The 26,999-nt window shown below is 45.1% G+C and overlaps 1 protein-coding gene across 3 annotated transcripts in view; it reads right to left on the bottom strand.

Annotated features, from left to right (window-relative positions):
* atp8b2 (ATPase phospholipid transporting 8B2) overlaps window positions 1-26,999 on the bottom strand; it is a 173,593-nt gene that overhangs the window by 9,272 nt on the left and 137,322 nt on the right. For all 3 annotated transcript variants that reach the window (XM_060921500.1, XM_060921498.1, XM_060921499.1), the window contains 2 exons: window positions 1,393-1,531; window positions 1,017-1,147 (listed from right to left, as the gene is read on the bottom strand). In XM_060921500.1, coding sequence (XP_060777483.1) covers window positions 1,017-1,147; window positions 1,393-1,531 — 270 coding nt within the window. The remainder of the gene's footprint in view (window positions 1-1,016; window positions 1,148-1,392; window positions 1,532-26,999) is intronic.

The following is a 26,999-nucleotide window of genomic DNA, read 5'->3' as shown; positions in this document are numbered from 1 at the left end:
CAAACCAGAAAATTCATTATAATTTTAACATGAAGTCTGTTTTGTTGATGTTATAAACTGTTCATTGATGGAAACTTGAGTGCAAAACTGTTCATGACAGCTGCAGTCCTAAAGTTAGCAAGTCAACTGTAGTCCTCAGCCATAAAAGCATTACTGTAAGAGTCCAGAGCGTCTTCCAAGTGCGACTTTCAATTGTCCATATGGGGCCGTCCTCCACACGAGCGATGTGATGAGACTCCAGCCAGACGTAGGGCATCAGGATGGATCAGGCAGGACCAAGGAGTGACCTCGTAGTGATGCCATATTCTTTGCTCTGTGGGATGTTCAAGGTTTGGGATATTTTTTATAACCCAACCTTGATCTATACTTCTCCATTTCTCCAACTCTTTGTCTTTGACCTGTCTGGAGAGGTCCTTGGTGTTCGTGTTGCAGACTCTGGGGCCTTTCAGAACAATACTGACATTATGTGACAGACCATCTAACACTTTGATTGCAGACAAGTAGACCTTAATCAACTAATTATGTGACTTCTGAAATTAACTGGTTGGACCAGATCTTATTTAGAGGTTTCATAGCAAAGGGGGTGAATACTTATATACTCACCATTTTTTAGTTTTTAAGGTTTTTTTTCCATTCATTCCACTTCAACAATTTGGACTATTTTGCCAGATCCATCACATAAAATCCAAATAAAAATCAATTTTAATTCCAGGTTGTAGTGCAGCAAAAAAGGAAAAACAGAAGGGGTGAGTACTTTCGAAAGGCACTGTATATGTCAGCAGCCAAAAGTAAACATTTAGGCTCTTATCATTTTAAATTAAAACTGCTATTTTTGTCCAAATGTTTTGGAAAAATTGGTATACCAGTCAAAAGGTCAAATCTTTTAGATATTTCTCTTCCTGTGGGGACATTTGGTAGATTATTACCCCCATCCCCATCCCCACTCCACCCACACACACACACGGAGTTCAACACTGCATTCAGTCTGTAATAACTACAAACATATTTTGACTTACTGTGTCTGACAACTGGGGTTTAAGGTTTAGTTTGAGGAAGCGAAAGGAGACCACAGGGACAATGCAAATGACGGTAGCTAAAGCAATAGTCAACCACACCACTGGTTGTGCTAATGTGTTCTGTGCACTTCCTGTGGAGAAACAAATGTGTTACACCATTAAATCTTACATACATGTTTACCTAAAGTAAAAAAAAAAAAAAACTTCTTCCCAGTTAGATCTATTGACAAACCAGTTATCTCTTTTTTCCAAAGGTCTTTACAGATCATGTACTGTAATCTGTGTTAAGCTACAAGTCCACTAATGTAGATCTCACAAATTCTGTGCTCAGATATTTATAACTGGAGTCTGGATGGCTTGGTCAATGGAGCCTTACCTAGGAAGTGAAACTGCTTGGGGAAGAAGTTAAACAGGACGCTGGAGTGCATGGTGAAGAGAATAATGAAGTAAGCCCCCAGAGAACCCCAGACAAAGAAATGGTTAATAGCTGTCCAGTATCCTGTGTCCATAGAGATCTACAAATACATACACAAACACATGAACAGCTACAAACTCAGGATGTCATTCAGTTTTAGTATCTTAACACACTGTGTTACTGTGGATTATTCAGAGGTGCCTTATGTTTAGTAGCATACTAAAATGTAGCATGCTACAACGTCTTTCTGTAACAGTCATATTCAGTAACAGACACAGTTGTTGTCAGAAGTTTACATACACTCTCATGCGCTCAAAAATGATTCAAACGATTCGATTCAAACAATAGTTAGCAACTGGGTGCGATTTGCTGGGGGGGATGGTGGGGATCATCCCCCCGTCTGGTTTTTATCTCTGCTGAAAAAAAATCCTTGGGGACAACCCCGTCAATAAAACAAACAAACCAAAAAAAAAAAAAAGAAGTTGACATGACAGGCATGTTGTGACACAGTTTTCTATGGTCTACATTGCACTCACTTTCAAAATGACCCGAAGTGGCAGCTTTGATGTTCACGAACGTCCCCAGCAAATAGATACATTGTAGATAATAACAATATCTTTGCGTTCTGCAGGGATGCAAACAGCGCGCCTTTGTTTTGGCGGATGCCGCCTTTTTCACGGCCGATTTTTTTTTTTAGGGGGGACGTTGGAGTGTCTGATTATAATTTCAAAGTAAATTCTGTATTAAAATTACTAAATAAGCAAATCCGTTACAGTCCATGAAACAGGAAGTATAAGGATGAGAAAAAAACAGTTTAAATCGGAAAGCTGCGCACAATGTGAACTGCGCCATCAGAGCAAACTGTTCATTTAGTATTCATGTATTTAGTGATTTTCGAGTCACTGTCCATTTAATCCGGAGGGAGAGAAACATCACAGCAATGCGACAAGCAATGCGAACTTTGTTGTGTTAGTGTTCGTGTATTTAGTCAGAGAGATAGGAAGATGAATTTACTATCTCTGGTTTAGTGTTCGTTTTCATTTAGTGTTATTCATTTGATATCATCGGATGTTATTGAGCTGTTAGCCTATTGTTACCTTAATTTTGTGACGTTTCATGATTAAAAAAAAAAAGCATCCCCCCTTCTGTTTTTTTGACAAATCGCACCCTGGTTAGCAATGTCAGAACCCTACCCAAGTGGCAAAAGATGGAGGACATACGACATTTTGTTTTCAAAAAAAAAAAAGGAGTGTGAGTGTTGTCTTCAGACACACTATATTAAGTTAGCTAACATTATGTTACGAACATTCATAGTGAGGGGCGGCACGGTGGTGTAGTGGTTAGCACTGTTGCCTGACAGCAAGAAGGTTCTGAGTTCGAGCCCAGTGGCTGGCAAGGGCCTTTCTGTGTGGAGTTTGTATGTTCTCCCCGTGTCTGCGTGGGTTTCCACCGGGTGCTCTGGTTTCCCCCAACGACATGCAGGTTAGGCTAATTGGTGGCTCTAAATTGATTGTACGTGTGAATGGTTGTGTGTCTCTATGTGTCAGCCCTGTGATGACCTGGCGACTTGTCCAGGGTGTACCCCGCCTCTCGCCCATAGTCAGCTGGGAAAGGTTCCAGCTTGCCTGCGACCCTGTAGAACAGGATAAAGCGGCTACAGATGATGGAGAGATGGATATTCATAGTGAGATCATGTTGGAATACGATATCACTCTGTAAACATCTTCAAGTTAACTTGCCATAGAAAATGACTTATTTTTGCATGTTATTTCAAATGAGCACAGTCTGTCTACTACTGTACCGGTACTTCTTCACTCAACACATGAATCAAAGTAGTGATCGGCAATGGATAGGGGAGTGAAAAATTGCAGAAAGAAGAAATAAGCTATCCAACTTTCTATTTAAAGTTATAAATCAATTAGAACTATAAATGGTTCATATGCCATTTTAATCTCTTGATACTTGTGAAAAAAAGATTTGTCAAATACATGAGTTTCATTTGAATTGGGACTGCCCTTTGCGCACGTGCGAGGCAACGCACTCTCAGTCTCTGGTCGTTTGTCTTTGCGCCCACTGTATGCCGCATCTGCAGCGGGATACGAGACGGTGACTGCTCATGGCAGTTCATTCCTTGGCGAGTATTTGTTTTTTGTAATAGTTTAAAAAGCTTGTTGTGAAACAGCCGTTAATTGAGGTGACTTTTACCAGGTTTTCAGTCAAGTTGGACATGGCGGGCTGGCTAGCTAAGCTAGCTCCAGAAGGGAAGCTAAGTTTACGTGAGTTTCTGTGGTCAAGTTAACTAGTACTATAACCACAGGTCTTTTTTACTGGCAAAGTATTGTACATGAATATGAATTATGAGCTCTTGCAACCAGTGAATCTATTTTGACAAATGCTCCCCCATCCTCCCGCATATGTTTTTTTTTTTACTTTTTATGTGGCAAAATAATATTTAATGAAATATTAATCATAGCGTAATTTTGAGTGCTCAAATGAAATTTTGTCTTCTTGGTAGGGTGACCAGACGTTCCCGTTTTCTGGGGACAGTCCCGGGTTTTAGTGGCCTGTCCCCGGCTGGAGCTGTCTCCAGAAATATCATTTTAACCATGACCGACAGACCGGAAAAAAAAAAAAACAGACTGAAAAAAAAAACCCAGACTGAAACATCTACAAGATTTCAGCAGATGCCTTGTGTATTGTTTTGTGGATCACTTTAAGACGGGCTCAGGACAACTGCAGAGATGTTCTAGAACACCTCTGGCAATAGCCTTTCCAGTATTTTGATTAGTGGAGCTGAGGAACAACTTTTTAGCGGTGCGTGACTGGCGCAGATTTGGGGAGGGGGGGCACCCAGCGCACATCCCCCCATCCAAAAAAAAAAATTTCATTTTAGTACATGGCTACTTGGAATTGTGACTTGATTGTATTGCAGATACCGAGATATGCCTGACGTTTTTTAATTAATAAGGTTTAAAAAAATAAATAAAATAAAAACATTGTGCAATTGAGCTGAAGAGTTTATGGTATATATTTATATTTAACAGTAGGTCCTAGTGTTAGCGCTGTCACCTCACAGCAAGAAGGTCCGGGTTCGAGCCCCGTGGCCGACGAGCGCCTTTCTGTGCGGAGTTTGTATGTTCTCCCCGTGTCCGCGTGGGTTTCCTCTGGGTGCTCCGGTTTCCCCCACAGTCCAAAGACATGCAGGTTAGGTTAACTGGTGACTCTAAATTGACCGTAGGTGTGAATGTGAGTGTGAATGGTTGTCTGTGTCTATGTGTCAGCCCTGTGATGACCTGGCGACTTGTCCAGGGTGTACCCCGCCTTTCACCCGTAGTCAGCTGGGATAGGCTCCAGCTTGCCTGCGACCCTGTAGAACAGGATAAAGCAGCTAGAGATAATGAGATGAGATGAGATGAGATGAGAGTAGGTCCTAGCTTAGGTTCTTTTGCTCATGACACAAATGAAGTGAAAAGCAAGCTGGGTTTTAAAATCCTGCTGGATTTTAGCAGGGCGTGGGAACTTCGTGCATCGATGTACTGTATGCCCCAACTGCACTGTAGATGACATGTAAAGGGTGTGCGCCATCCTTTTATGTTTATGGTATCGTTAACATGCATGTTCACAAGCCAAAATGATAAGATGCTGCAGCAGGCTTACCGCGCACACACACACACACACACACACACGTGTCGGCTGTCCGGCTACTGCTTGTGTTCATTAATAGGGTATCCCTGTACTTACTATACCCTGTGTATGTACATGGTACACCTGCCGTTTGGGATGAGCCTCACTTTGATTTTTACAACAGTGGCTGGATAGGTCAGGGCTCGAAATTAACTTTTTTTCTTTGTGTCCCCCAGTGGTCCCGAATTCTGTGTTGTATTGTCCCGAATGGAAGCAATAGTGTCCCCATTTTTTTCCTCTCTGAAATAACCAGTGGTTAATATTATCATATGAAGTCTCATCTCATCTCATTATCTCTAGCCGCTTTATCCTGCCCTACAGGGTCGCAGGCAAGCTGGAGCCCATCCCAGCTGACCACGGGCGAAAGGCGGGGTACACCCTGGACAAGTCGCCAGGTCATCACAGGGCTGACACATAGACACAGACAACCATTCACACTCACATTCACACCTACGGTCAATTTAGAGTCACCAGTTAACCTAACCTGCATGTCTTTGGACTGTGGGGGAAACCGGAGCACCCGGAGGAAACCCACGCGGACACGGGGAGAACATGCAAACTCCACACAGAAAGGCCCTCGCCGGCCCCGGGGCTCGAACCCAGGACCTTCTTGCTGTGAGGCGACAGTGCTAACCACTACACCACCGTGCCGCCCATCATATGAAGTTACTATTATATTTGTAACTATGCGATTTTGAACCCCTTATATCATTTTTACAATAAGTCACAAGACACAAGCGACACATGTCCTATACATCATCTACTTCAAAATTACAGTTATTGCATTTTCAGTTTATTAAACTTTGGCGATCTCACTGTATGAATAGATACCCGTTTATTTAAAGGGGCCAACTAGCTCATTCAGAAAATGTTTCAACTCCCTACATCTGCAGTACACTTTAGTTGAAAATAAGACCCCTTTTATGTTCATTTCATCTACTTATACCTTGAATATCTGTTGGTACTTATAAGGCCAACTTATAATTTTCACCATTACCGTTATCCATTTTTATGAACTTTCCGTTATCCATTTTATGAACTTTCGCTGCCGAAGCGTGGGTGCAAATGTTAGCAACATCAGCATAGTGGCAGGTCCGAGCCTAGTTGTGCTGCTGACTGACTAAACTTTCTGAACTAGAAAGACACCAAGAAAACTCACTTATTCTGTTGAACGGTATCTTCCGTCAATATCATCCACATCATTCCTGTTGTATTTTATAACGTGTCTAACAGTGTTAGACACGTTATATAGCGTTGCCTGCAGACCAGGCGATGACACTTTGGATCCTGAAGGTCCTGGAGACGTTATGTCTGGGCTTTCAGTTTCTTCCCCGCGGTCGGCCCGCTTCAACCACTTCAGCATTTTTGTTCTGGCAAGAGTCGGCGCAGCGTGTGCGGTAGCAATTCCATTCCAAGTCCATATAATGCGGACTCCGGCCGAAGATTCTAGAACAGAATGCGCTGCTCTGTAGCCTACGGATGCAGGTGCATCGAAAGTGTAGCTACTATGTATTTTTCGCTGTTAACGTTTTAAAATTAAAATTGACAAATTAGGTGAATGTCTACGTATGTGTTACGGCTTTGTAAATAATATTAATGTAGAACTTTTTTCTAGATCTGTTTTTTTTCCATTGTCCCGGGATTGTCCCAGATATGATAATTTTGTGTCCCGATGACATTTTTTATGGTCCCCGGGACATCGGGACACCGTTAGTTTCGAGCGCTGGGATAGGTCTGTGAGAGATGTTGATTTTTGCAATGACTCTGAAGAAAATCTGCTTGAAATCCCCCGAGTCTTGGGAACTAAGACTTATTATAGCACTTGTTCACATGCAACTCACACGATCATTATATAGTTATTAGACTCAGGAGCTCAGATTGCAGTTACTGACTTTGTATTATAGACATGCAACTCTTGCAGTCTTTGTTTATAGTTATCTTAGTATTAAGCTCGGTCTTAAGTGGCCACATACATTACCTCAGTTTATCTGGGTAGATCCACTGTTTTATATGTATTGGTGAGTGTGAATTGGTGTGAGTGTGAATGGTTGTTTGTCTCTATGTGTCAGCCCTGCGATGACCTGGCAACTTGTCCAGGATGAACCCCATCTCTCGCCCATAGCTGGGATAGGCTCCAGCTTGCCTGTGACCCTGCACAGGATAAGCGGTTACAAATAGAGAGGCCTTATCTCTCTCGCTAATACTTTCCTACCACACACCTCAGCACACTTCAGACTTCAGTAAATTACGGGCTGGGTTAGCTCAGTTGGTTAGCGTGTGGTGCTTATAATGCCAAGATCGTGGGTTCGATCCCTGTACAGTCCAACGATTAATTATGTAATGCCTTTTGTGTCTTAAAGTCAGAGGTGGACAGTAATGAAGTACATTTACTTGAGTACTTAAGTACACTTTGAGTATCTGTACTTTATTTGAGTTTTTTTTTTAACTTATGACTTTAACTTCACTACATTTGAAAGACAAATATTGTACTTTTCACTCCACTACATTTCTATCAAAGTCCTCGTTACTATGAAGCAGCTTAAAAAGTGGATGCTTTTTTCTTTTCCTTTCTAAAACGTGATTTTTAAAAAAAAAAAAATCAAAGGCTACTGTATAAAGTCAAGTTCAGTGATTTCTCAGTAGCATTATTTAAACACGATCAGTTGATGGCAGAATGGAAGGAGACGGTTCTTCTGGGGAATGCACGCACCCATGGCCATACCGAGAACCCATGTTTCAGTTTTCTGTACGGATTAAAGATTCGTTTCATTTTAAATGTTTGCGTTGTTTGCCTAAAAGGAACCACATCACGACTTCAAAAACTCGCCATCCAACCTGCGGAAGCATATTGAGGTACATAAACGTTTTATTCCAAGAGAAAGCTTGCAATGAAGCTGTCTTTGCTTTTAGAGCTAGCGGTAACGTTGCAATAGCTATGCAGTCTGGTTAGTCAAATGACTTTCTATGGATTTGCCCGGCAAGTTGCCATCGCCTTGTCCACGACTAACATTTACACATAACTAGTTAACTTGGACACTGTTAGTTAGCATGTAAAAATGGAGTTACGCTAACATGAATAACATTAACTTATCTGAAGTCCTTTCAGAAATATGTTTTAGCATAATCTTGCCAAATAAACAAAATGTAGAAATCTCTCTTTTCTAGTAACGTTAGCTACCCAATATGATTTCAAGTTTGAAAAGAGTTTGCTAGCATGTCAGGTGGAGCTTCACTGACTAGCTAGCTTAACGTTAAACCCCCATGATGGCACAGCATGCGTTCATTTTGTAAATCCAGTAGGTTGCTTCAGTCTCATTCAGTACTGTAAGTCATCATCTTCATTTAACATCCTCTTGTTCCCATATTTCATGGGGTTGGACGAGCTATGAGCATTCTCCATCTCAGTCTGTTATAGACCATCTCTTCTTCAAGGTTAAGTTCCCTCAGATCTTCCTCTATACACTTCTTCCATGTTTTCAGGGGCCTTCCTCAGGGGCGTCTTCCATCAACTACAGCTTCTGCTGCTCTCTGTACCACACTACTCTCTTCTTTTCTTTTGATATGCCCAAACCATATCAAACGTTGTCTTCTCATCAAGTTCCATATGCTTTCCACTTGACATCTCTCCATCACTTCCTCACTTGATATTCCCTCTTCCCAATGTATATTTGCCATATATCGGCGCATCCGGCAATCACATCTCTTCACCATGTGTTACGTCCCTGAGGATTAAGTCCAGGGAATGGGGGAGGTAACAAAGTACGTCAACCGAGAGAAGAAGAAAAAACAAAATAGAGGGGAAACGGAAATGAGTGAGTGAGTTTATTTATAAAAAAAAATAAATAAAGGGGCACAACAAAACGGAAAGCAAAACCCAAAACCACTCCCTATGAAGTCAAGGTTGCGCGCCTAGGCGCACCGCGACACCACTATTAACACACACACACACACACAGCGTAATCGCTGTTAAATGAAATCAGATTTCAGTTATCCACACAGCATAACTGCTGTAATCCGACAACACCAAAAAACACACACAGAGTGATCTCTGTAATACAGGGTTAAATTACGCACGCACGCATGCACGCGCGCACACAGCATCCACACTGCTGTCTGGCCAACGGCCCTGTCCGTAGGTTTCCCCAGGTCTTTTAAAATAGCCGCTTCCGGTGAACAATTAAAGGTCCCATGGCATGAAATTTTCACTTTCTGAGGTTTTTTAACGTTAAAATGAATTCCTCTGACCTTCTTAAGTCACCCCAGTGGCTAGAAATTTCATAATGTGTAAACCAAACTATGCCCAACATTTGAGAATGGCGCGTCAAAACGGCGCGTTGATGAGCTCTTCCCTTTACTACGTCAGCAAGGGAGATGATCCCCACGCCCCCCCCGGATTTCCATCCACTGTATGGATTGCCCCGCCCAGTTGTAGTGAGGAGACCATAGAGGACACAGCAACATGGCATCACCTAAGCGAGCGAAACATGGAAATTGGGCTGTACATGGATGTGACAACACAGAAAGGAGTCTGTTTTTACTGCCGACGGGAGAGCCCCTGAAGACGCAGTGGCTTAATTTTATTTACTCCAATAATACGCCGTCGAGTCTACCTAAGACGGTGTATGTTTGTTGGAAACATTTTCCTGAGGAATGTTTCCACAACTTGGGACAGTACAGGGCAGGTTTTGCACATCAACTGTCACTGAAGCCTGGGTCCGTACCAAGCATCCCTGCCGCATCAGCAACAAACACCGAACAAGTAAGTGTATAACTGGTCGTTTTGCCATGTTTTAAAATTGGTGCGTTAGCCTAGCAATGGCTACATTAGCTGTGCAGCTAACCGCTTCCTGCAGTTAGCCAGGTAATCTGCGCTACAAAACTAAAGAGCATGCAGCATGCTCTGTTAAACTGAGTTTAGTCTGGAAATTGACTGTAACTTATGAGCTTATGTTTGACTATTGCTCCGCAATGCATGTCTTCTGTTGGATAAGCGCTATGTTGCTGTAGTTGCTGCTTCTATCCTTTTTGGTTATGGAGTGCGTGTTCAAGCCTAAGGTATTATACGTTCGTAAACTACCACTCCGAACACTCTCACTCTCTGTTCTCTGTGTCACGTTGAGTTTACGAAAGGAGTCCGAGGGAGAACGGGGTTTTGTCTTAGCAGCGTGGCTACAGGCGCTGATAGCAGCGAGTATGTGTGTGCGCAGCTTGGTCAAGCCCCTCCCCCTCCCCCCATGGCCCGCCCCCACCCTCTACCCTTCCCCGCCTCCTGCTTCTCATTAGCAAAACGACGCACTGGGAAAAGCGCTGAAATGGGGCTTTCTCCCAGGAGGCTATATTTACATGCCGAGGGTTCATTTCGAGAAAGGCTGCGGATATAACATCCGGAAGCCTCCACGAGCCCGTTTAAAGCATCAACAAACCACCATGCCATGGGACCTTTAAGCACCGGCGTAGCTAACCACTCACAGCAACAGTGGAGGGTGGTACCTGGAGAGAGACATTAAAAAAAAAAAAAAAAAACACCCTCAACACCATAACACCATGTTTTCAAGGTTCCTAGTCATCAGCCATGTTTCTGCTTCATATACAAATACGGGCCTAATGCATGCACAGTACATTTTCTACTCTACTTTTTAAGGGAATTCTTTGATTCGTCAAAAGACTAGCTATCTGTCTCCATTTTGACCAAGCAGCTGATATTCTGGTTCGAACTGCTCTCTCTGCACCTTGACTGCAGTCAATAGTGTAGCCTAGGTAACAGAAGCTTTCAACTTCTTCGATAGTACCATCATCAACCCTTATTCTGCCATGTCTCCTTATCTCAGCACCTTGTTCTCTTCTTTCCCCTCTTCTTGTACAAGCAGAGCAGACAAGGTTTTTGCCTGCTTGATTTACTCTCAGTCCAGAACATCTCATGTGGCACCACTTCCTGCATTCTGTACATAGTATAGAGTTGGCGCCTACTCCCATTCCACAGACACTGCATGGATATCTACCTTGATCACTGATCTCAACCTCTTCCTTTCCCGATATCATCTTTGTCTTTCCTAGGTTTACCTTCATACCTCGCCTTTCCATCTTTCTTCTTCAGTCATTAAACATTCTTATTACTTTTTCTTCTTCTTTCTCTGCTGTTAACACCACATCATCAGCATACAAGAGTTCCCAGAATTCGTCACTGCGTCCTTCCTTTGTTACTTCCTCAATGACGATTATGAAGAGAAGTGGAGAGAGAGGGGAGCCTTGGTGGACTCCCACTCTGATGTCAAACTCCTCAGAGATTCCAGCCTTAGACTTGACCTTTGACCTAGAGTTTGTATAGAGTGCCATTATTGCCTGTATCATATGCTCAGGTACAAGTTGCCTTCTTAAAGCCCAGACAATTACATCCCTAGGTACCCGGTCAAAGGCCTTTTCAAGGTCCACAAAGATGTGATAAAGTTTTCTTTTTTCTTTCTTGATACTTTTCCTTTAACTGTCTAATGATACGGTAAATATTGCATCCGTTGTTGATCTCCCAGCTTGGAACCCAAACTGGCAATCACTAATCTTTGAAACTTTCCTCAATCTGTTTTCGAGAACCTTCTCCCAAACCTTCATCGGATGTTCTAGAAGGCGAACTCCTCTGTAGTTATTACAACTAAGAGCATCCCCTTTACGGTCCTGGGTTCGAGCCCCGGGGCCAGCGAGGGCCTTTCTGTGTGGAGTTTGCATGTTCTCCCCGTGTCCGCGTGGGTTTCCTCCGGGTGCTCCGGTTTCCCCCACAGTCCAAAGACATGCAGGTTAGGTTAACTGGTGACTCTAAATTGACCGTAGGTGTGAATGTGAGTGTGAATGGTTGTCTGTGTCTATGTGTCAGCCCTGTGATGACCTGGCGACTTGTCCAGGGTGTACCCCGCCTTTCGCCCGTGGTCAGCTGGGATGGGCTCCAGCTTGCCTGCGACCCTGTAGAAGGATAAAGCGGCTAGAGATAATGAGATGAGATGAGCATCCCCTTTACCCTTATAAATCAGTATGGTAAAGCTGCTGCATCATTCCTCTGGTGCCTCCTTGCCTTGTAAAAGCTTTTGGAAGAGCTTTGTGAGCTCCTGTACTCCCATCACTCCTGCAGCCTTTATAAGATCGCTGGCGTTCTCAATTGGTCCCTCTACTTTATCTGCTTCCTCAATCTCATATTGATTTTCTTCATTCAGAAGTCCTTCAGAGAACCTCCTCCATACTCCCATTATTTCTTTCTTGTGAACTACTACATTACCATTCTCGTCCTTCAGATATATAGCTCCATTGGCATCCGTACAGTCCCTTTTCATCTGTTTTGCTACTGTGAACATCTTCATCCTTCCTTCTGCAGATTCTATGTCCTCTGACCATTCTTGCCATGCCTTGATCTTTGCCCTTCTAATTTCTCGTTTAACAATTCTCTATTTCTCCTTATACAGTCTCTTACTATCTTCTGTACTTTGTCTCTTCCATATTCTAAAAGATTGTTTCTTTTCTACTATAGCCTCTTGAACCTCTTCACACCACCACCATGTTTCTCTTTCTTTCAGTCTCCTTCTTGATGTCTCCCTGCAAACTTGTCTGGCTGCTTCTATGCAAGCATCACTAAAAGTTTCCCACCTTCTTTCTTCTTGGTTATTAAATAGTTCCTCTAGTTTTCTCTGGTACTCTTGTTTCACTTCTGGATTCTTTAATTTCCAGCTTTTTATTTTCTTCTCTCTGCCTTTGGCCTTCTCATATCTTTGAACACAACATCTGCACAAAGAATTCTATGCTGTGTTACACATTCTTCCCCAGGTATTACTTTGCAGTCCTTTGCTCTTATTTCACTATGTCTCCTCAGTAAAATAAAATCTATTTGAGTACAGTTTTCGCCACTTTTGTATGTTATTAGGTGCTCCTCTTTCTTCTTTAACCATGTATTTACTATTTGAAGGTTTAGTTGTTGGCAGAGTTCCAACATATTGTCCCCTTCTTGGTTTCATTCGCCAAATCCAAAATTGCCTATAACTTCCTTGTAGCCACCCCTCTCTCTTCCAACATGACTAAGTGTTGTGGCAATAATACAACAATGCATTGACAGAAAATGTACTTTTAACATTTAAGTATTTTTAAAAGCAAGTACTTCAGTACTTTAACTTAAGTAAAAATTTGACTGGACGACTTTCACTTGTATCAGAGTAACATTTGACCAGTGGGATCTGTATTTTGACCGAAATAATTAAGTTGGGTACTTTGTCCACTTAATGTGGGGGGTGTCAAGCAAATGGCTTTGCCTTGCTGAGAGTGCTCACTCCTTCCCCATATAATGAATTTGAACTTGTCTGGGTCTGCCTCCAGTCCAAAGGGGGAGCTGTCTGGTACTGTAACACCTGGTCTAGACAGCCGTGACAGTTCAAATACATGGCCATTCAGTGTTCGCTAGGTGGCTATCGGGGCTTTTGGTTTGGGTAATTCTTGTTTTGCGTCATGGAGGTCCTGCACGGGCCAACCAGCGCTTTATTATTTTCCTTTAAATGCTTATTATTTTTTATTTCTTAATCATGTTTAAATAAAATACTATTTAACCCGAACAACGGTGTGGGCTCCCTTTATGTTGTGCTTATTTTGAGCCAAGTAGGCACGACATATGGGGGCTCGTCCAAACCTTTGATAGTGAATTGGATTGTGGCATTTTGGTAGTGTAAACTTCCTGTGTTTGTTTTGTGGGGAGTTTCACATCGTTTGGAAGGTTCAGGGTTAAATATTGTAGTTGTTTTGGTAAACTTCCTCATTTTGATAATACTTTTTGGAATATTGTTTTGGAAATTTGGAGCCTTTTGGCTTATTATTTTGATTGTTTGGAGTGGCAAGTGTGTTTGTGCTTGTGCTGCGGGGTGGCATATCGCGGAGCTGCATTTTCCCCAATTAGAATGCGCTGCGTTGGGTTTAGGCTGCTGTGCCACTGAAGCCTGGGTGAGGCCAATTCAGCCTTGGAAATCCGGCTGAATTGGCATCTGTCGGGACAGTACGGGTCCAACGGTATTGGTGAGTAAATGATCCTTGCTCTGGGGCCTAATGTGAAGACAGGTCAGTTTAGTGGGGGGTAAATGTTTAGGGGGAATCTTCGCTGCTGTCTCATAGCGCAAGTGGCATTCCAATTTGCCAAAATAATTTGGATTTGATTGTGTTTGGATATCGGATTTGTTTGGTAATTGTTTGAGGAAGTGTTTTGTTTGTTTGACCCAGGGTTTGGTGGCACGCGTTGGTGCCTATTTGTGGCCAGTTTGAATATTGTATTGATGACTTGGATTTGTTGCAACAAGATGAGTAATCTTGAAGCGTTTTTTAAAGCTCCTTCGGAGGCATTGTTCCTCATGCTTACCAAGGATCAATTATATAGTGTTGCTGACCACTATGAAATTGATATAGCGTTGCCGAAGACTGCATTAAAAGAGGACTTGTTTTTTTTTATTTGGGGGATGTTGATTAAGAAACAGGTGTTGCCTGCCGAGGGGCGGAAGCACGGTCATAAAGGTGAATTGGGCTTTGATGCGAAGCCAACTTTGCCGGCTGCGCACTCACAGACGGTGACCTCGCTGTCGTACGAGCAGCAAGTGGAGTTGTTAAAATTGCAACACGAACTGAAAATGCAGCAAATTAAATTAGAAATGCAAGAAAAGGACAGGGAACGCGAGTTGGAGATGCATAAACTTAGAAATGCAGAGCAGCAACGCGAGTTTGAGCGCGCTAAATTACAGCTGGCGGCTGAGGGTAACCTCGGCAGCTCTACGCCAACTTCGAACAGCTTGGCCAATATGGTAAAGTTCCTGCCTAAGTTTAACGAGCGTGACCCAGATGTCTTTTTCTCATTGTTTGAAAATATTGCATCTGAACAGCACTGGAGTGATGAGGAGAAAACTTTGTTACAGACATCTTTAATTGGTCGCGGACAGCAGGCATTTGTGGTTTTACCTTCTTCGGAATGGAAGGTGTACAAAACTGTTAAGGCGGCTGTGTTAAAGTGTTATGAGTTGATTCCTGAAGCGTACAGACAGCGTTTTCGTTCGTGGAAAAAGACTAACAAGCAAACGTATGCAGAATGGGTCAGGGATTTAACCAGTTACTTCCAACGTTGGCTTACAGCCGAAAGCGTTAATACTTTTGAAAAGCTTTGTGACCTTTTGGTATTGGAGCAGTTTAAAAACACACTGCCTGATCGTATAGCCACTTATCTTAACGAACAGAAGGTTAAGACACCATCTGATGCTGCTGTCCTCGCCGATAATTTCTCGCTCACTCACAAAATTCCATCGCGTGTTTCTACTTTGGGTTTTGACACTTGCAAGGACCGTCGTCCTGGCAGTGGTAGCACGAATACTTCTGTTAATTCCAACACCAAGTTCGTGCATTTCAAACCTTTTGGGTTTGATCCTAAAAAAGATTGCAATTATTGTTTTGGTAAAAACCACTGGAAGGCAAATTGCCCCGTTCTATTGGATAAAATAAAGAATGACGGAGGCAAAGTTGGCTTCTGTGCTTCCTCTACTCCTGCTGTGCGATCAAAGGGTAGCTCCAAAACTGTTCCACTGAAAATGTGTATCAGTGCTCAGTGTACAGCGTCAGTTGATCACACAGTAGCTGTGCAGTGTGATGCGTCTGAGTTGGTTACATCTAGTCTAGCAGATTATGTGCCATTCGTTACGGAGGGGTTTGTTTCACTGGTTGGTGGCTCTTCTCGTGTTCCTGTAAAAATTCTTCGTGACACAGGGGCATCAGAAAGCTTTGTCAGTCTGTTTTGCCATTTTCCTCTAAATCTGATACAGGTAATTTCATATTGATTAGAGGTATTGATTTACAGTCTTTCCCTGTGCCATTGCACAAAATTGAGTTGTATTCCGGTTTTGTGAATGGCGAGGTAACAATTACTGTTCGTCCCTCCTTACCCATAGAGGGAATTCATTTGATTGTAGGAAATAATTTAGCCCGTGACTGTGTGTTCCCTAATCAGGTCTCACCATCTCCTGTGGTTATGACAAAGGCTTTTCCACCAAATGAGTTGGATAAGTGTCAAAAAGATTTTCCAGATGTTTTCACAGCATGTGCTGTGACACGCGCTATGGCACGTGCGCAAAACTCCAAGATGTCTGATGTATCTAAGAACACATTTGTTCCTCATTTACCAGTACCTTTGTCTCGCCCTGAAATTGTGGAAGCTCAGAAAACAGAAGAGTTTACAAAAATATTTTGACCTTGCTGAACAAAATTGTTAGGGTTTTGCTGGGATTCAAACCTGGTTCGTTGGTGTGATAATCCAGCAAACCCCCACTAGGCCACCAGGGGGATGACTCAAATGCAGAGGCGTGAGGCGGAAGTAGAAAAAGAATCAAAAGGTTTATTTAAACTATATACACTATATACAGGGCAAAACAAAAGACAAAAAAAACCAAAGAGTATAATCCAAAAGAAAAGCAAAGTGCAAAAATTCAAAAGCTAAGAAGATCAAAAAAACACAGTACAAAGGAAACTGGAGATAAACATAACAGCACAAAGACTCCGTGACAAGAGGACTGAACTCAGGGGTATAAATAGACAAACTAATTAAGGACACAGGTGAAGATAATTAGGCAATTAACACAAACACAAAACACAGGAACAGTGGCGGCCTCTAGAGGCCAAAATAAACACGACATGAAAAGGAAATAACAGCGGCCTCTAGAGGCCAAAACAGTCCTAGTCCTAACAGGACCCCCCCCTCTAGGAGCGTCTCCTGACGTTCCCAGGGCGATCCGGATGGGCCGAATGGAAGTCCCGACATAGTTCTTTATCAAGGACATCCCGAGCAGGAACCCAGCAGCGCTCCTCAGGACCATAGCCCTCCCAGTCCACCAGATATTGCAACCCGCCGCGGACCCGGCGGGAGTCAAGCAGGCGATTCACAGTGAACACAGTCTGCCCCTGGAAGATGCGGGGGGGTGGGGGGTTCCTAGGGGCAGGGGCATACGTAGACGTCAGTACGGGCCGTAACAGGGAAACATGGAAAGTGGGGTTGATCCTCAGAGTCCGGGGCAACTGGAGCCGGTAGGAGACAGGGTTCACCCTGCGCACCACCTTGAAGGGGCCAATGTAGCGAGGAGCAAGCTTGCGGTTCTCCACCCGCAGTGGAAGGTCCTTAGTGGACAGCCAAACACGCTGCCCAGGGCGGAAAGCGTGTGCAGGTCTTCTATGGCGGTTGGCCTGAGTCTGGTTGGTTCTGGAGGTCTGTATGAGGGTCTTCCTGACCTTGCTCCAGGTCTTGCGACACCGTCTCACATATTGGTTGACCGAGGGCACCCCCGCGTCCTCCTCCTGGTCCGGGAACAGAGGTGGCTGGAACCCGAATTGGCACTGGAATGGCGACAGCTTGGTGGCCGATGACTGCAGGGTGTTGTGGGCGTACTCCGCCCATGGCAGCCAGGTGCTCCACGATGTCGGGTTATCCATAGCCAGGCCTCGCAGGGTGGTTTCCAGGTCCTGGTTGAGCCTCTCCGTCTGACCATTGGACTGTGGGTGAAACCCAGAGGAGAGGCTGGCAGTGGCTCCGATGACCTTGCAGAACCCGTGCCACACTCGGGAGGAGAACTGGGGCCCTCGGTCTGAGACGATGTCCTGTGGAAGACCAAAGACTCGGAAGACATGATTAAACAAAAGTTTCGCAGTTTCAAGAGCAGAGGGGAGTTTGCACAGTGGTATGAAGCGGCAGGCCTTGGAGAATCTGTCAACTAAGACCAAAATGACCGTGTTACCTTGTGACTCAGGGAGACCCGTGATAAAGTCGACTGCCACGTGGGACCAGGGACGCCGGGGAATGGTCAGAGGATGCAGGAGACCCTGGGGACGCTGTCGTGGGTTCTTGGTTCTGGTGCAAACCTCACAGGACAGGACAAATGACCTTACTTCCTTCTCCATGTTAGGCCACCAGAAGCGTCTTTTCAGGAAGTCCAGGGTCCTCCGAGCTCCCGGGTGGGCGGTGAGAGGGGAAGAGTGACCCCACTGGAGAACCTTGGCCCGGGCTTGATGTGGGACGTACAAGAGGCCTGGTGGCCCCGTCCCAGGACCGGGGTCCTGGCGTTGGGCTCGTCGGACAGCCTCCTCAATACCCCAGCGGACAGGGGCCACAATCCGGGACACAGGGATAATAGGCCCGACTTCATTCTCCCTGTTAGTGGCAGAGAACAGTCTGGACAGTGCGTCAGGTTTGGTGTTCTTGGAGCCGGGGCGGTATGAGAGGGTGAAGTCAAACCGACTGAAAAACAGGGCCCACCTAGCCTGTCGAGGGTTCAGTCTCTTGGCTTGCTGGAGGTACTCCAGGTTCTTGTGGTCAGTCCAAACCAGGAATGGATGTTGTGCTCCCTCCAGCCAGTGCCTCCACTCCTCAAGGGCCAGTTTGACCGCTAGCAGTTCTCGATCCCCCACATCGTACCGGGACTCAGCAGGACTCAGGCGGTGGGAGAAGTAAGCGCAGGGGTGCAGCTTTCCTTCCGAACGTTGAGAGAGCACCGCGCCGACACCACTGTCCGAGGCGTCCACCTCCACGATGAATGGTTGGGAGGTGTCCGGGAGAACCAGAATGGGTGCCGTGCAGAAGCGGTCCTTGAGGTCTTTGAACGCCTTTTCTGCCTGAGGAGACCAGCCATAAGATCCACCTGTCCCTTTGGTGAGGTCTGACATGGGTGCTGCCACAGAACTGAAGTTCCTGATGAACTTGCGGTAGAAGTTAGCGAATCCTAAGAACCGCTGAACCTCCTTAACGGACTTGGGAGTAGGCCAATCCCGGACGGCCAGGGTCTTGGCAGGGTCCATTTGGAGTTGGCCTGTCCGTACAATAAATCCCAGAAAGGAGACCTCGGGAACATGAAATTCGCATTTCTGGGCCTTGGCGAACAGATTGTTCTGTAGCAGCCTCTGGAGAACCTGGCGGACATGGTGGCGGTGCTCCTGCACGGTCTTGGAAAAGATAAGGATGTCGTCGAGGTAGACAAAAACGTATAGGTTAATCATGTCCCTTAAGACGTCGTTGATTAGGGCCTGAAAAACAGCTGGTGCGTTGGTGAGTCCGAAGGGCATCACCTGGTATTCGTAGTGCCCAGACGGGGTGTTAAAGGCAGTCTTCCACTCGTCTCCCTGTCGGATACGGATGAGGTGGTATGCGTTCCGTAGGTCCAACTTGGTGAAGACGGTGGCGCCTTGGAGCAGGTCGAAAGCTGTGGACATCAGCGGAAGGGGATATCGGTTGCGCACAGTGATCTTATTCAGGCCCCTGTAATCAATACATGGTCGGAGCCCCCCATCCTTCTTGCCGACAAAGAAGAAGCCGGCTCCAGCAGGTGAAGTGGAGGGTCGAATAAACCCAGAGACCAGGGCATCTTTGAGGTATTCCTCCATGGCCTTGCGTTCTGGCTGAGAGAGTGAAAACAGTCTGCCACGAGGAGGGGTAGTCCCAGGGAGCAAGTCGATGGCACAGTCGTAGGCCCGGTGTGGAGGAAGAACGGCGGCCCTGCTCTTGCTGAATACCTCCTTGAGATCCCAGTACTCTGTGGGAACTTGAGATAACTCGGTGAGATCAGGGGGCTCGGCAGGAGACACAGGAGAGCTAGAGAGCAGACAAGAGGCATGGCATGCAGGGCCCCATTCCACAACCTGGCTTGTTACCCAGTCTATGCGAGGGTTGTGGCGAGTAAGCCAAGGAAGGCCTAGAATAACTGGGAACTCAGGTGAAGGAATCAGGTGCAGGGATATTTCTTCCTTGTGACCTTGAGACTGGAGGAAAACTGGAGAAGTAACTTGGGTGACTCTTCCATCACCTAACGCTTGGCCATCGAGGGCAGACACAGACAGTGGGACTTCAAGAGGTGCAGTCGGAATATTGATGCTTTGGGCGAAGTGAATATCCATAAAGTTCCCAGCCGCCCCTGAGTCTATCAAAGCTTGACAAGAGTGGACAGACTCACCCCAGGAGATGGAGACCGGGATGTAGATTCCTTGGCCAGGGAGTCCGGGAGAGAGGGTAGGCCCCGTCACAACCCTCCCTCGGCTGGACGGGGCGGTCCTTTTCCCAAGAGTTCGGGACATGATGCTCGGAAGTGACCAGGCTTGCCACAGTAGATACAGCACTTGTCCCTCCTTCTGCGCTCCCTCTCAGATGCGGAGAGGCGAGTACGACCCACTTGCATGGGTTCTGGACAGTCACTGAAGGAGGTAGACGGTCTCCAGGTAGAGGTAGGGAGGCTGGGGGGGCTCAAGGCTTGGTGGCGTTCTCTCATCCTGTTGTCCAGACGAATAGCATGTGAGATGAGGGTTTCGAGGTCACTTGGGCATCCAATAGAGGCCAGACCGTCCTTGATGGGGTCAGACAGACCATGGTGGAAGGCTGACACCAGGGCAGTCTCGTTCCATCCACTTACTGCTGCGAGTGTTCGGAACGAGATGGCGTAATCTGCGACGCTTCCTCCTTGCCGGATGGACATGAGCTTTCGGGCTGCGTCGGTACTGATGTCTGCCTGATCGAAGACCCGAAGCATCTCTTCAGAAAACAGCTGGAAATCAAAGCACTCAGGTCCCTGTCTTTGCCAGATAGCAGTAGCCCAGGCTCGCGCCTTACCAGCTAATAAGGTGATCACAAAGGCAATCTTGCGGCGATCCGTAGTGTAGGTGGTAGGCTGAAGCTCAAAGGTGAGTTGACACTGGGTAAGGAACTCTCGGCACTCACTGTGCTTGCCGTCATACCTCTGTGGTGCAGGAAGGCTGGGTTCGCGAGGTGAAGAAGGCAGCATTGCAGGAGGCACTGGAGCAGGAGTGGGAGCTGGATCAGGAGCAGGAACTGGATCAGGAGTAGGAGATGCAGGCAGAGATGTCAGCTGTGCCAGGGTTTTCCCAATTTGCTGAAGCAGTTCCTCGTGGCGAGCGAGGGCCTCACGTTGGCTGGTGAGCGTACGTCCATGAGCGTCCATGGTCGCTCCGAAGCGTGTCAAAGCTGCCATAATTCCCTGAAGGTTGGCCGGGTAGACAGTTGAAGCAGCCTCTGCTGAGTCGGTCATGACGGAGTCTTTCTGTTAGGGTTTTGCTGGGATTCAAACCTGGTTCGTTGGTGTGATAATCCAGCAAACCCCCACTAGGCCACCAGGGGGATGACTCAAATGCAGAGGCGTGAGGCGGAAGTAGAAAAAGAATCAAAAGGTTTATTTAAACTATATACACTATATACAGGGCAAAACAAAAGACAAAAAAAACCAAAGAGTATAATCCAAAAGAAAAGCAAAGTGCAAAAATTCAAAAGCTAAGAAGATCAAAAAAACACAGTACAAAGGAAACTGGAGATAAACATAACAGCACAAAGACTCCGTGACAAGAGGACTGAACTCAGGGGTATAAATAGACAAACTAATTAAGGACACAGGTGAAGATAATTAGGCAATTAACACAAACACAAAACACAGGAACAGTGGCGGCCTCTAGAGGCCAAAATAAACACGACATGAAAAGGAAATAACAGCGGCCTCTAGAGGCCAAAACAGTCCTAGTCCTAACAAAAATAATGAATTGGAACACAGTTATTTCGTCAAGGATGGGTTGCTGCTGAGAAGGTGGTCACCTAATGCAGATTCTACTGTGAGAGAGCAGGTTTTGCAGGTAGTGATGCCTGAGAAATGTCGTGAAGTTGCTCTTAAGGCAGCTCATGGGGAGGCAGCAGGTCACTTTGGGGTGAAGAAAACCTACAACCAGTTGTTGCAACATTTTTACTGGCCACAGATAAAAAGGGATGTTGCTCGGTTTGTCAGGAATTGTCATGTGTGTCATGTTGCTGGTAAGCCAAGTGTTGTTATTAAACCAGCACCTTTGCAACCAATTCCATCTGTTGGTAATCCATTTGAACATTTAATTATTGATTGTGTAGGCCCTTTGCCCCAGTCCAAGTCTGGATGTGTGTATTTGTTTACTATAATGTGTCAGGCTACTCGTTACCCTGCTGCATATGCTTTGAGGTCCATCACTACTAGGTCTATTATGAAATCTTTGTCTCAGTTTGTTTCGATATTTGGCCTTCCTAAAGTCATTCAAAGTGACCGAGGTTCAAATTTCACGTCAAAGACTTTCGCAGCAGTCTTGAAACAGCTCCAAATACAGCATAACCTTAGCAGTGCATATCACGCACAAAGGCAAGGGGCCTTGGAACGTTTCCATGCTACCCTCAAGTCTCTGTTGCGTGCGTACTGTGTGGAAATGGGTCGGGATTGGGAAGAGGGTCTGCCTTGGTTATTGCTGGCAGCTAGGGCAGTTGTGTAGGAGAGTACTGGCTTTAGTCCAAATGAACTGGTGTTTGGCCATAAAGTTCGTACTCCTTTGTCCGTGTTGTCTGGTGATTTCAGTTCCTCTGAACCACCTAAGACCGTGTCTGAAAATGTGTATGGTTTTCGACGCAGGCTTCTCCTGGCATGTAAGTTGGCTAGTGAAAATTTAACTGAAGCCCAGGTAAAAATGAAAAACAATTATGATCGAAAGGCTGAAGTTCGTACTTTTAGTCCAGGAGATCAGGCTTTGGCATTGTTGCCTATTCCTGGGTCTCTATTTGCTGCTAAGTTTTCAGGGCCTTACAGTGTTGTTCGACAGGTGTCAGCAACAAACTATTTGGTTGCTACACCTGAACGTAGGCGTGCTACACAATTGTGTCATGTGAACTTGCTTAAGCCATACTATGTGTCTGTGCATTCTGCTACTGGTAAGGGTGGGACTGAGTCTGTTGGTTTAGTGCTGTCTGCAGTTAGTAGGTCTCCTGAGGTGGGGGATGACATGAGAGGCCCTGATGACCCTGTATTACATGCTCGGCTGAATAATTCAGACATGTTGGCTCAGTTGGATACTGTCCTGAGTCATATAGAAGACAGACAGAGAGAACAGTTGAAAACATTAATTTTAGAGTTCTCTTGTTTGTTTTCAGATATTCCCACATGTACATCGTGGATTGAGCATGACATAGAGGTTGGAGATGCAGAGCCTGTTCGTCAGAGGTTCTACCGTGTTGGTCCAGACAAACGTAAAAGCTTGGATGAAAGTGTCCAGTATCTTCTTGACAATGATCTTGCTGTTCCGTCATCTTCCAGTTGGTCTTCACCTTGTTTGTTGGTCAAAAAACTTGACCACATGTATAGGTTTTGTACGGATTACAGAAAAGTGAATGTTGTAACAAAGCCAGACTGTTATCCGTTGCCTCGTATAGAGGATTGTGTTGATCGGGTCGGTTCAGCTTGATATGTGAGTAAATTTGATTTACTTAAAGGATATTATCAGGTACCTCTCACTCCTAGGGCACAGGAGATCTCTGCTTTTATCACGCCAAATGGTTTGTATTCTTACACACGGATGCCATTCAGGCTGCGTAACGCCCCCTCCAGTTTCCAACGGCTCATGAATCGGGTCGTTGCGGGACTGGAGGGGTGCGCTGTGTATCTTGATGATGTGGTGTGTCATTCTGACACATGGGAAGACCATCTTGTGCGTATTTGTTTGCCTTTTGAACGGTTGCCGCTGCCAATCTTACTGTAAACTTAGCAAAGTGTGAGTTTGCTCAGGCTACAGTGGTGTATCTTGGCAGAATAGTTGGTCAAGGTAAAGTGCGGCTGATAAGAGCCAAAGTCTTGGCCATTGGCAAATTTCCACGTCCGGCAACGAAAAAAGAATTAATGCGTTTCTTAGGTATGATAGGATATTACAGAAATTTCTGCTATAATTTCTCATCTGTTGTTGCCCCTTTGACAAACTTGTTGAAAGATTCATCTCAGTTTAATTGGACTCTTGATTGTCAGCAAGCATTTGAGAATGCCAAATCCCTTTTGACTTCTGCCCCAGTCCTGTCTGCACTAGAGCCCTGCACTCCCGCGGGAGTCCCGCGGGACTCGCGGGACCCGCCGCAAAGCAGTACGGTGCGGGACAAATTTTGAAAGCTCATTGCGGGCGCGGGCGGGACCGGAAGTGCACATATGCGCACGCAGGCGGGAGTGCACATATGCGGCGCGGGCAGGAGCAGTGATAAGCTGCAGTCCCGCTAACTAAAATTTATAAATTATTAATTTGTGTCTATCATATATAATTTGTGCTGGATATTTTATTTGGCATTAATAAAAACATTTTAAGATGCCTAAATTTACAGAGAGAGTCAGATTGCCAGATTGAGTGAGGAATGGCATCTTAAATTTGCCATTGATCACCCTAACGGGAAATCCTTTGATCACTCTAATGACTCACAGTTCACACCCAGCTAGCAAGAGAACCATGAGTGAAGTGATTTACTGCTTGAGTTACGTATTGAGTTATGTAGTGTCTCTAATAATAATTAGTACTGTCAAGCGATTAAAATATTTAATCGCGAATCGCACATTTTTATCACATGAGAAACCATTGTAATTCTCTGATCAGCATAAAAAAGTGAATGGGCTTGCTTTGTACCAATGGTGGTTTGTTGTTGTTGTTGTTTTTTTTATTGCAAAGCAGAGCTAGTAAGAGAAGTGAATTGATTTACTGCTTGAGTTAGTCTACAATTTTACTCAGAGAGACAGATTACACAGTGACGGTAGGCTTGACTCAATGCTATCCCAGAAATCCTTCCTGTAATATGCAAATTTGGCCGCCTCTGATTGGACAGCCAAATTTGCATATTACAGGAAGGATTTCTGGGATAGCATTGAGTCAAGCCTACCGTCACTGTGTAATCTGTCTCTCTGATTAAAGTTGTAGACTAACGCAACAAGTAAATCAATTCACTTCTCTTACTAGCTCTGCTTTGCAATAAAAAAAAAAAGAAGAAACACCATTGGTACAAAGCAAGCCCATTCACTTTTTTATGCTGATCAGAGAATTACAATGGTTTCTCATGTGATAAAAATGTGCGATTCGCGATTAGATATTTTAATTGCTTGACAGCACTAATTATTATTAGAGACACTACATGCTGAATTCAGAAAGAAGGTAAATAATAACGAACGTGAGCTGTAGATATTTATGCTCAAATCCACTCAAAGTAGGGGGCGGGGCACCATCACGCTGTGTCAAGACAAAAACTTTCTTGAGAAATAACGCGAACGTCTGCATCATGCGGGATTTGCGGGCGGGAGCGGGATAAAATGTGGCAGGCGCGGGTGGGAGCGGGACTGAAAATCATAATTTTTTTGTGGGCGCGGGCGGGAGCGGGACTGAAAAGTCCGACCCGCGCAGACCTCTAGTCTGCACCTAAGTTGGAGGAGCTGTTCCTGCTGCAGGTAGACGTTAGTCAAGTAGGAGCAGGAGGAGTTCTCCTCCAAAAGGATGAGGATGGAGTAGACAGGCTGGTTTGCTATTTTTCTAGAAAATTTAACTGTCACCAATTTAACTACTCCACCATAGAGAAGGAGGCCCTGGCCTTGGTATGGGCGCTCCAATATTTTGACGTCTGTGTTGGTGGTGGGGTGCACCCTGTGGTCATTTTGTCTGACCACAATCCCCTCACTTTTCTGTCCTCACTGCAGAACACTAACCAGCGCTTGATGCGCTGGGCTGTTTTTCTGCAGTCTTACAACTTGTCCATAAGACATATTAAAGGGTCTGACAATGTTGCAGCTGATGCATTGTCTCGGGCCCCTGAGGATGGTTAAGGCATGTATGGTTTCTTCCCCTGTCTCAAATTCTTTCTATCTATTTCCTGTTTTTTTCCATTCTTAAATTGCCGTCCAGGCGCCGGGATTTGCTGGAAGGAAGGCAGGGATGGAGAATTTTTTTGGGGGGAAGGGTGATTGTGGTCCATGTTGTTGTGAGTGTGGGGTGTGTGTGTGTGGGGGGGGGGGTATTAAAACTGGTCAAAATAGTCAAAAAAAAAGAGAATTGTTTAAAATAATGTTAATGGTAAAGAACATGTATATATGGTGATAAATAATGGTAATGGTAAAAGAAAAGTTGAAAAAAAAAAGAATGGTAATTGTAATTTGAAAAAAATGGTTAAAAGAATGGGTTAGTTTTTGTGTTATTTGGTTTAGTTTTGGATTTTGATTTATTTAGTCATAAGGTGAACAGAGTCCCTTATATGGGTCTCTGTCTTTTGGGGGGAGTGATGTCATGCCTGGCTTTGCCTTGCTGAGAATGCTCACTCCTTCCCCATATAATGAACTTGAACTTGTCTGGGTCTGCCTCCAGTCCAAAGGGGGAGCTGTCTGGTACTGTAACACCTGGTCTAGTCAGCCGTGACAGTTCAAATACATGGCCATTCAGTGTTCGCTAGGTGGCTATTGGGGCTTTCGGTTTGGGTAATTCTTGTTTTGCGCCATGGAGGCCCTGCACGGGCCAACCAGTGCTTTATTATTTTCCTTTAAATGCTTATTATTTTTTATTTCTTAATTATGTCTAAATAAAATACTATTTAACCCGAACAACGGTGTGGACTCCCTTTATGTTGTGCTTATTTTGAGCCAAGTAGGCACAACAGGGGTCAAATGAAAAAGATTTTTGCCTTATTTAATTTCAGATTAATTATTAGTTTGAGTTGGACGAATGTAAATCAATTTAACTTCATCTCATCTCATTATCTCTAGCCGCTTTATCCTTCTACAGGGTCGCAGGCAAGCTGGAGCCTATCCCAGCTGACTACGGGCGAAAGGCGGGGTACACCCTGGACAAGTCGCCAGGTCATCACAGGGCTGACACATAGACACAGACAACCATTCACACTCACATTCACACCTACGGTCAATTTAGAGTCACCAGTTAACCTAACCTGCATGTCTTTGGACTGTGGGGGAAACCGGAGCACCCGGAGGAAACCCACGCGGACACGGGGAGAACATGCAAACTCCACACAGAAAGGCCCTCGCCGGCCCCGGGGCTCGAACCCAGGACCTTCTTGC

The sequence above is a fragment of the Neoarius graeffei genome, chromosome 5 (genome assembly GCF_027579695.1).
Source record: "Neoarius graeffei isolate fNeoGra1 chromosome 5, fNeoGra1.pri, whole genome shotgun sequence".
Lineage (NCBI taxonomy): Eukaryota > Metazoa > Chordata > Actinopteri > Siluriformes > Ariidae > Neoarius > Neoarius graeffei.
Note: the sequence above shows the minus strand (reverse complement) of the source record. Positions and strands in the feature narration are given on the sequence as shown.